The following is an 11,707-nucleotide window of genomic DNA, read 5'->3' on the forward strand; positions in this document are numbered from 1 at the left end:
TACACTGTCTGTGTGTGTGTGTGTGTGTGTGTGTGTGTGTGTGTGTGTGTGTGTGTGTGTGTGCGCGTGTGTGTTTCAGATGGATTGAGAGTTATTTTAACAGACCCAAATTAGCTTTCAAAAAAATAAAAAATAAAACCAACTGACCACATTTCTCATCTGACTGCTCACTTAGTGGGGCACTAACATTTTTAATGTCAAATGCCATTTCAAATGTGTTTTTATGGGAGTGGTGTAGACCAGAAACATACTGTTCTCGACATAAGTAGTACAAAAAAACAGATGCATAAATGCATTTACCTGTTTGTACATAATTAACATGTAAGGAGCACATCCTGCTCCTGGAGGGTCAATGTCCTGCAGAGTTCAGCTCCAACCTGCCCCAAACATACTTGCCTGGAAGATTCTAGTGATCCTGAAGACCTTGATTAGCTGATTCAGACATTTAAATGGGGTTGGAACTAAACTCTGTGGGACTGTGGCCCTCCAGGATCAAGACTGGACAACCACTGCTACTGTGATAGTGATAGTATGTTTAACTCTAACTTGCATACACTGAGAAAAAATGACTTCTTAGTGTTTAATTAGTCTTTTTCCAAAAAAAAACCTTTAAAAGACCTTAAAACAAGATAAATGTATATGCCTTATATTATATTAATAAGAGTGTGAGACAAAATGCAATTGCATTTTTGCCTTATTTTTTCACTTATTTTGAAATTTTGCCAGTGCAAGACACACACACACACACTCAAAAAAAGCTCATATTAAAGACACTTTCGCTGAAGGCAAGCCTTAATATCTTATGCAGGTCTGTTTCTCAAGTAAATTTATTATGTATTAAGGATTGTTAAATATTTTGACTGGAAATTGAGATAACTTTCTGCAGTTCAGACAGATTCTCCTCCATCTGTAACTCAGCCATTACAATAGTTGATCTGCAAAAGCAAAATGAGGGTAAAAGATGATGTTGAGAAGTGAGAATGCTATGCATTTGTGTTGCTCTATGAATTGCTGTATGGCACATTTCCAAACACAACAATGCATGCTAGAAGTGCTTGTGTTTATGCACTTGTGTAGATTTTCCTGACCTTAGAGTCTGTGTGTGTGTGTGTGTGGGTGGGTGGGTGTGTGTGTGTTAGAGAAAGAGAGCGAGTAAGAGACTCTCGCTAATCTGTAATCAATATAGTGCAATATAAATCCACTATACTTTGACCTTTCTTGACATTTCTTTAGAGAAATCGCTCAGTCATTCTGATAGTCTTGCAGAGGAGCGCTCGGAGCAGCATGTGTAGAGCTGCTAGATGGTGATGATGATAAGGTGTGTGTAGGTGTGCAATCCCACCACCACAAACCACTGCTCTGTACCTAGAGGAAAATGTGCTCAGATGTTGCTCTGTCACTGCTCAGGAGACTTCATGACCTGTTTCATTTGGTGTTACTCCTACAAATCCTGACGCTATACAGTATTGATACTAAGGTCTTTTTTTTTGGCCAAAAAAAAAGATTCCCCTTGTGAGAATGAAACGCATACTTGAATTGCATAATAATTTGGATTACGACACATTTTGGACCACTATGACACATATAAGATCGTAGCGCTTGCGCTCACATACTTGCGTAGATGTTTTAGGCCTTTGGTTCAAAATAAAGTGTCCCTGTACTCTCAATCTCTTCTAAGAGAAACAACTGAGATATTAAAGAGATTTTTTTCTTTTTAAGCATGCACACACACACACACACCTGTCAACCACATCCTGGTATCTTGCATGCATCTTGCTCAAGCACACATTCACACTTTTGCACAAGCTTGAACCCAGAGGATCACAAAAACACCTACATCTCTACTATAAACACGCTCCACTTAACCCAGATTTAACTCTTCCTGTTTTGCATCTCTACAGATCCAGGCTGACATGGATGTTTCCTTCAATCTGTCCCTCTCTAATCTCTCACTTCCGGTCTCCCCGACGTCTCCACCTCTGGATCTTCACCATCCCCTCATGACCATCACAATCATCGTGTGTCTCTTCGTTCTATTCGGGGGCTTTGTGACCTTTCTAGCGGTGGGCTGCCCGTCAGGAGGGTTCTGGGGTGTGGATGGGGACTGCGGCCCAGCAGACGGTTTCTCGTGTGGCCAGACTCTGTCCAGCGAGCCCCAGCTGAAGCTCTGGAAGCGTTTGGGCTCGATGAGGCAGTCATTTTCCTCCACACCGGCCTTCAGAAGACCCATTCAGCCATACGTAGCCCAGAGCAGGAAGCAATCAGGGTCGATGTCGCCCGCAGGGTCAAAGACAAACGACTCCCACACATATATTACTATACCGGCTCTGCTGCAGTATTCCACCGAGATATAAGCTCTGTTGCATCACCTAGTGAGCTGTCTTGCTATTTAGTATCTACATAGGCAGCAGCCTTCTAAGTGATTAGAAGATGATTGATTTAAAGTGCATTTCATAGGCAACAACTATGTACGCCACAGGAAACTTGACTCCAAATTGATTTCAAAAGAGTTGTCAGCTTGTTGCTAAGCTTGTGATGTGATTCTCTAATAAGCACAAAAATGCATAGCAAGCAAATATGAAATAAAAACGATTTCATCGAATTTAAACTGACAATTTCATCTGTAATTCCATGTATTGAATGAAATGTATTTAGAATTGGCATTTCTATCAATTTGTCTGCCATTGTCACTGAGCTCAATGCATTGCATTCTGGGATTACTGTACCTCTTCCATGAAGGATGCATGTGAAGCTTACTTATATATATATATATATATTTCTAAAATAACACTGGATGCTGCTTCAGAATCTAAAACAGCCAGAAACCATGTTATTCATGTATAATCCATGCTAACAGATAACACTCTCCATGTGTGTATTAAAACTTTATGGAAACAGTATTCACATCTGGAGTGTGTCTATAAGTGCACATACATACACAATCACTGCAAACATGAGAACAGAAACTGTGACCTCAGCTATCAGCACTGACAGAGACAAGCCAACTCATTTCATTCACCATTCACACCAAACAAAACAAGACGTGACTCAACAATCCAACCATTCGGTGGCCGCAACTCTATAAACAGCTGGACATTGCCTACATCACATTGCTGTGGAGACTAACAGACATGACCTGGATGAGCAAAGATCAGGTGCTTTCTGAGTAATGGTGGCCATTCTGACTGGGCATTAACAACATTTCTATTTATTTAGAGGAAATTCTGATTCATTTGCACGTATGTAGCCCCAAGAGTATTTGTACACTTAAAGCCCACTTAAAAATGCCTGAATGTCACAGCATTAGAAACCAAAACAGCAAACCACTTAGCATTCATAGACAAACTGTGGTAGAACTGGTGCTCACATTAACTACTGGCTTATTCTACTGATTTGACCAGTGTTGGGTAAGTTGCTCTAAAAAAGTAATTAAGTACTAGCTACAAATTACATTTTCAACAGTTTAATTAGATGAATGTACTAAATTAATCTACTATTGATTAATATAAAATTGTTCTATAGTCTATACAGTATTTAATGCAATTACATAGGAAGTAACTGTAATTATATTACAGAAAATTAACAGTAATCCCTTACTTTACTTTTTCAAGGAAAAGTAATTAGAGTAATTTATTACTTAGTAATGTATTACACCCAACACTGTGTTTGACAGCCATAACATCTTTATTTTGAACAGTATATCTATTGTTTTATCATTTAAAACTTCTTTTTGTCAAATGTTTTGCTGGGAAAGTGTGTTTGTGCCATCTTAAAATACTGTACTTGTGACTTTTAGTGTTTTTTAAGTGTGCTTTAAGTGTCCAAATTACATTTTACTTTTTTCAAATAACTGTTGTTGTGCCACTGTGACTCTGGTTTACTCCGCAACAGCAAACTCATGCAAACTAAAACAAAGCTTTGCATATTAAAGATGGAATATTCCCCAAACTAACTTCAATAACAGTTCAATATCAACTTCAACATATGGAAAGAGGTTAAAAGCCCTTTGAAAATGAAAACACCCTTTATTTAGTCATCTGAAATGATTCTGCTGGCTTTCTAGAACTTTTAAAGCGTCGTCATGGTTACCCTATTATGGCATTTGTTGCCAGCCTAGAGATTGTCATCGTTTTCCAGTACAGCGGAACATGACATCACAGAAAACCACTGAAAACATGATAATGCTACCATTGTTACAGACAAACACAATGTAACAATCATACACCCTCATGTGCTACTTCATAATACCAGTATTGTGATAGTTCTGCTGTTGTTTATTGGAATAAAAAGTATTTATATATATATCCATGAGCATTCTTTTTATATATCAGAGTGAATTGTGAATATGAGCATGTGTACCTGTAATATACTAGTTCCTCTGGGTATGTTCTCCAGGATGCTGGTCTCATAGCTGTTCTGGAGGAATATAGGCCTGTTGTCATTGACATCCAGCACCTCCACATATACTGTAGCTGTTCCTGTCCTCCGACTTCCCGCTGGACCATTATCTATGGAGAAAACCATCAACAGTCTGGCCAATACAGTTAGGAAATCCTACTCGCAGTACAAATAAAATACAGTTCAAAGATCAAGCTTGACCAATGAATTTCTACAACGTTTCCAGTTGTTCAGGATGATTGGATAAGGATTTTTGGTAACACTTTATATTAGGGAACACATATTCACTATTAAACTATTAAAGAGTTTCCCCTCAATAAACTTATTGATAGTAAGTAAGGAAGTTGTTGTAGTAGTCATGTTTAGGTATTGGGTAGAGTTAAGGGGTCTAGAATATGGTAATGCTGAATAAGGCATTAATATGTGCTTTAGAAGTACAGATAATATGCTAGGAATATGCATGTTAATAAGCAACTAGTTAATCGTGAATAGTGTTCCCTAATCTAAAGTGTTACTGGATTTTAAAAAATTATTTTACATAGATTAGACTCAAGAAAAGCTGGTATCCTAGCTGGAATGTTTTAGTATACTTAAAACAAAATGATATAATTATATTTTATTTTTCTAATTTATATTATATGCATTTTAATTTATATTATACCTGATATTTATAGGTTTTGCATGATGGGAACCCTGATAGCAACATAAAAACACTGCCACAATACAGTCTTTATGACTCATATCTTCACTGGTCCTACATGGTAGTACTAGTCATCTTTAAATAAACATTAGTTGTACCAAGCAACAGCATACCATCTGACTGTGCTAAAACTGGCCTGAGCCACATACAAAAGACCCACAGAAGACAAGCCTTGACAGCTTTGGCTTACCAAATTCACTGGTATTGGTGTAAAATGTGTTAAGACAGAGAACTAAAACAATAAGATAAAGTAAAATAATTAGCTAAAATTAATATATGTGACCCTGGACCACAAAACCAGTCTTAAGTCGCTGGGGTATATTTGTAGCAATAGCCAGAAATACATTGTATGAGTCAAAATTATAGATTTTTCTTTTATGCCAAAAATCATTAGGATATGAAATAAAGATCATGTTCCATGAAGATATTTTGTAAATTTTCTACCGTAAATATATCAAAACTTAATTTTTGATTAGTAATATGCATTGCTAAGAACTTCATTTGGACAACTTTAAAGGCTATTTTCTCAGTATTTTTTTTTTTTAACAACCCATCAGCCTGTGCCATCTAGAGTTTCATGACTAAACTACTCATTATGTTAAAAATGTTAAAAATACATGTTTGTATGTAAAATGACTTGGAAGAGTCTTTGTGCTTGAATCATTGTAAAAAGTAAATATTCCCAGAGTCATGTGTTCCGGTCTTCCAAAACATGCATTTCATTTAATTTCATTTCATCATAATTATCATTTATAATCAGATAAGAATAATGATGTATTTGACATAATACTTGTATTGAAAAAAGTGGCCAGCATATTTTAGTTGAAACTCATTAAACAGGTATTAGAACAGCTGCAGTATTTCTAAATGCACTCAAGTCAAACAGGAAACCACAACACTTGCTTTAAACTCAAAGTCATTTAGACAGGAAGCTGCAGCAGATCATACCACATGTGCACGCACACATGCATAACCAGTTGCTTTTATATGAAACTCACCAATCGCTTCAATCACTAGCCTGTACAAGGCCTGAGTCTCGCGGTCCAGACCCACCACAGTCCGTACTATTCCGGTCCGGAAACCCACACTAAACTTTCCATCTTGGTTCCCAGCTATAGGGACACACAAAGACAGACTAAGAAATCACACATCTCAGCTCTGTTCTAAACCACTTGTGTGCTGCCTCAAAAGACGTCATACTAACTATAATGGAACCTCATAACTGACTGATTTTGAATGTGCTAGTATTGTGTTGTCATACAAACAGCATTCCTCAATTGATTTCAATGGAGTTTGGCATTAGCATGTTGCTATGATAATGATGTAGTGCTGTTCTAATGAGCATAAAATACACAACACACAAATATTTGGCAAAACAGTGAAATCTATTTAACTATACCTAAATACTTTTCGCAAAGATAATAATGTGGTACTCTTCTAATGAGCATAAAATACGTATATTATATAATATATCTGGTAAAAATTGTTAATTTTTAAATTTGAGGTAATGATGTACAAATACACAGTACACGCAATTATTTAATAAATTAGTGAATTTTTAACCAATTCAGCTATATTTAAATAGTTTTCATGAAGATTCTTATAAACTTAAAATACATAGCACACGCAAATATTGTGTAAAATAGCGCTTTTTTAATTGATTTAACTTAAATACTTTTTGCAAAAATAATGATGTGGTAATCTTCTAATAAGCATAACACATGGCACACAAAAATATTTGGTAAATTAGTGTTTTTAAAAAATAAATAAATTTAACTATATTAAAATACTTTTCATGAAGATAATTACTTTTCTAATAAGCATAAAATATGTAGCAAAATCATATATTGACTAAATTAGTGACATTTTAACCAATTTAACTATATTAAAATACTTTTTGTAAAGATAATTATATGGTAATTTTCTAATAAACATAAAATACAAATCACACACACATATTTGGTAAAGTAGTCATTTTTTAACCAATTTAACTATACTTAAATTCCTTTTGTGAAGATGACGTTGCTCTTCTAATAAGCAGATAATACATAGCACACAAACATTTGGTAAATAGTGATTTTTAACCAATTTAAGTATACTTTTCGTGAAGATAATAATGTAAAACATTTCTAATAAGCTCAAAATACATAGCACACAAATATTTAGTAAATTAGTGAATTTTATTTAGTAAATTAGTAAATACTTTTTGCAAAGATAATGAAGTAGTGCTCTTCTAATAAGCATAAAATATATAGCACAACACAAATATTATTTGTGTAAATCACAATGCATCACAATTCTCCTTAAAATGCTGTCTACTGTATGTAGGCCGCTCACTGGATTTTGGAACAGAGCCTTAGCTTCACATCTGTTGACAGCAGACCCAACCAAAATCCCACAGTGTTGCTCCATCAGCACAAACTCACTCGCACCCTCTGATCTGTGACCTTCTGCACTCTGACCTGTGATAAAATAGCTGAGCTCTGAGTTAAGACCCGCGTCATTATCCGTGCAGTTCAGTCTGACCACCACATAGTCACGGGGCACGTTTTCATCCAACGATACGTTATACATGCTGGGGAAGAAGGTTGGCGTCTCATCATTCATGTCCAAAACTGCACAGAAAGAGTGACAGACATCAAGATGATTTAGCATTTGCATCTTAACACAGTGGGGCAGTGATCCTGCTATGTACCTGTGATAGTGAGAGTACTCGTGGAAGTTCGAGGAAACTGGTCTGCGTCATACGCAATAATCCTCAGATAATACTGGCCGATCTGCTCGCGGTCCAGCACTGCGGTGGAAACCAGGACCCCTGTGGTGGTGTTGAGCCTGAAGTCCAGCCGTGGCATCCCCATCTGAAGCGCCATGGTTACCGCACCATTTTCACCTTCATCAGGGTCCTGCACCTGCACCTGAGGGAGGAAACCAGCGGGGGGCAGCAGAGCACAGGACAGTTTCATTACAAGAACTTCACTAGAAGTTGGCATTAAATCAAAGATGACCCCAAAAGTGGTACAAGACTCCTCTGATTTTTATGCCAAGTTGATTTTGAGTGCAAAAAGTGTTCCAAAGTTTTTACTGATAAGATATTTTGGTCCCACTTTATATTAAGTGGCCCTAATACCTGTGTACTTACATAGTAACTAGATATGTACATAGTATGTAACCACAGTGTAAGTACACATTGGTACATAGTATCTACAGCTGTAATGTTTGTGTAACTACACATATGTAACCATCCACTGAATGGTGTATTAGGGCCACTTAATATAAAGTGGGACCAAAAAACTCACTGACCCAAACTTTTGAACTGTAATGTAACTAAACGTAAGCAAAGATTTATAATAAAAATAATATTTATGATTTATGAATATCTATGTAAGGCTGAAAGGATGACTTTCCCCTGCAAAGAGAGTTATTGACAAAATGTAAAATCCACTCCTTTCCATAAAGTTATTGCCTGGAGATCTCTGGCTGTCAAGTTAAGTAGCAGTTTTGCTTGGTTTATTTCAAAAACACATTTTAATATCAGAATTTGAACCCAGGTCCCCTTGCATACTAAATGAAAAGCTGATCTTGTTGAATATTTAATCAGTGCACTCCTGGTCCTTGTAGAGACTTCAACCAATCAAATGCTAACCCTGAACACAGATGATCCAATGGGAAGCCCCTCTGGTACTTCAGCGACAAATGGGAGGTTGATAAAGGCAGGATCATTATCGTTGAGGTCCAGGAGGTTCACATACACTGTAGCGCTGGCTGAAGAGCGCAGTGGAGGCGTCCCAACTGAGGAGGGCAGCACAACAGAGAGAATACTTATATACTTTATTGCACAACTTCTTTGAGTTTTCTCTAGTCATTAGAGCCACTGAGCGGGAAGAAAATCTTAAAACTGAAATGTCAGTTTATATTGTCAAACACAACTCAGACTAATGCTCAAAACAGACTAATTGAGGAAGAAGCACACATTTTGGTAAGACAGACAAAACAAAGGATGTGTTTGGAATGGAGTATTAGCCACGAGTAAGTGAAATATAAAGCATTACTCAATGGACCTTTTTCACATTTCCGGGTTTCTCAGCAGCGGAAGTCGTCATAGTTGGGTTAACTTGAATAGCAGTGAATGGGAGAGTATAACAAATATATTTTTTGCATTCCCATTTGCTCAAATAGCAAAAGAAAAACTCCACGATAGTGTTTTCATGACTTTCAATATGCTGCATTAGAAACACCCTCGCATTAGTTTTTTTGTAATTTGATGCAAAGGTGATATAATACAAAGAATAGTGTTATAAATGTACATACATTAAAAAAAAAAATACAAATATGAAAAACTTTAGAGGATTTACGATGCTGATGACCGTTAAACACGTCCTCACCGTCTTGTGAAAAGGGTCCATGAGAAACAGTTTACACAATACATACTTTGATATATAATATCACATATAATATAATATAATATATAATATCACATACTGATAAAAAATGTATAACCTGAATGCACTGTTAGTCGCTTTGGATAAAAGCGTCTGCTAAATGCATTAATTTAATTAATTAATTTATTATAATATTGGGATGATATATGTTTCAGTATCTGGATATCTGGGAATATATGAATTTCTAAATATGTATCAAAATTAGGAAGTCTGATCAAATCATGAGAAAAAAAGATTATTAATTCTGGTTAATTAAAAGTTTGTGAAAGGTCAAGCCAACCACACTGCATACAACATTGTACATATACAATATACAGTATCTACTACATATTTGGCAGATGTTCAAAAGTTTGCAGTCAGTAAAACTTTTTAAATGTTTTTACTTAAATCTCTTATGCATTTATTTGACTAAAAATACAGTAAAAACAGTAATATCGTGAAATATTTTTACATTTTAAAATAGCTGTTTTGCATAGTTGCTTAAGTGTTTAGTGTCACATGACCTTTCGGAAATCATTCTAATATGCTGATTTGATGCTCAAGAAACATTTCTTATCAATGTTGAAAACAGGATTCTTTGATGAATAGAAAGTTTAAAAAAACCAGCAATCATTCTAAATGGAATCTCTGTAACATTATAAATGTATTTACTGTCACTTTTGATAAATGTAGCGCATTTAATGCAATATAACACCTTGCTGAATAAAAATATGAATTTATTTAAAAAAAAAGTCTTACTGACCCTCAAACTATTGAACGGTAGTGTATGTAATACAGAAAGTTTGCATACTGCAATTGGTAAGACCATTATGCTAGCATGATATTCTGAACACAGACTAGACAGGCTAGACGGTCCAGAAATAAAGAAACTGAAAGTTGGCGACTGTAAAAGTATTTTTATTGTGACCTCAGAGAGAGAGTGGGGCATTATGGGACAGGTGAGAGTTGCTTACGGTCGGTAGCAGAGACAATGATGGTCCTCATAAGCTGTGCGGAGCGGGCGTTCTGACTCTCTCTGTCCAGCACCGCCCCACTGGTACGGATCTTCCCGGTGTTGCGGTTGATGGTGTAAAAGGGGTTCCCTGGATTTATAGAGTAGACCACCATCCCATTATCACCATAATCAGGGTCCACCGCTAATACCTGCGCAGAGAAAAAGAAAAATTAGTCTTAAGGCACAAAACAGGGTCCTGAGGTGCAGAAATTAAATCACACCAAACCTCTCCCTACAGAACAGCATGATGGGAGATTTATGCACCGGGCATAACTGTCTAAAACCCTGGCTGTTTTTTTTAAAGAGCCAATCAATTATTCACAGTGCTGGTGGAGAAGCACTGAAAATCACTTAATTGCTCATTAGAGAACAAAGGATCTGTAGGTCTTTAATTATTAAAACAGGAAGGACCAGACAACTGTGTTCTCCATTGATTAAAGGGAGTTTAAACGGATGATGTACAGCATGGGTCTAATGTAAAGTTTATCTAATTGATTTGAACTCTGAGGGGGACATTTCACACACACATTTACTCAGGCATGTTTACAGACAATTTTAAAGGCGATATATGTGATGTTGCAATGTTAAAATGTGTTCTATCCGATTCCCCTGAAAAGTTTGAAAAGTTTTCAAACCACTGCAACAAGGAGATGCATTGCATAAAGTCCACTTTTCTTTTTTAAGGAAATATCCAATGACAAGGGGCTGTCAAGCTTCATAACTTATAAAAAGCACCATAGAATAAAAGTATTCCATATGACCTGTATTTAAAGTATTCTGAAGTCACATTCAGCTGTGTGAGAAACAGACTGAAATTTAAACTGTGATTCCATGAAAATAGTCTCTTATGTTGTATACACTACCATTAAAAATTCTGGGGTCAAAGAAAGAAATGTCACCCTTATTTACCTTGCGCGATGTTACAACATTCATTCAGCGGTTATCATGGCCATACGCGTGATTTGCAATGCTCAGGTGAAATGCTATAGTAATACTATAAATCTGCGGAAGCATTTGATATCACGCATAAGGCGCCATGATTTCCACAATAAATGAATGACGGATGGTGCGGCGCACTGTTTTGTTTACTACACACATACTAAAGCGCGGATGACGCTCGCGGTGTTTTCAGCTTCTGCCGTCTCACTATATGATGATATGAACACGAATGTCATC

The 11,707-nt window shown here is 36.4% G+C and overlaps 1 protein-coding gene across 1 annotated transcript in view; it reads right to left on the reverse strand.

The window, feature by feature from the left end:
- LOC107676383 (cadherin-23-like) overlaps positions 1-11,707 on the reverse strand; it is a 267,703-nt gene that overhangs the window by 46,355 nt on the left and 209,641 nt on the right. The window contains exons 22-27 of the mRNA XM_016470905.1: positions 10,491-10,680; positions 8,742-8,887; positions 7,794-8,013; positions 7,561-7,713; positions 6,097-6,210; positions 4,360-4,508 (exon numbers count right to left, since the gene is read on the reverse strand). Coding sequence (XP_016326391.1) covers positions 4,360-4,508; positions 6,097-6,210; positions 7,561-7,713; positions 7,794-8,013; positions 8,742-8,887; positions 10,491-10,680 — 972 coding nt within the window. The remainder of the gene's footprint in view (positions 1-4,359; positions 4,509-6,096; positions 6,211-7,560; positions 7,714-7,793; positions 8,014-8,741; positions 8,888-10,490; positions 10,681-11,707) is intronic.

Source organism: Sinocyclocheilus anshuiensis, unplaced genomic scaffold (genome assembly GCF_001515605.1).
Source record: "Sinocyclocheilus anshuiensis isolate Anshui unplaced genomic scaffold, SAMN03320099.WGS_v1.1 scaffold961, whole genome shotgun sequence".
Lineage (NCBI taxonomy): Eukaryota > Metazoa > Chordata > Actinopteri > Cypriniformes > Cyprinidae > Sinocyclocheilus > Sinocyclocheilus anshuiensis.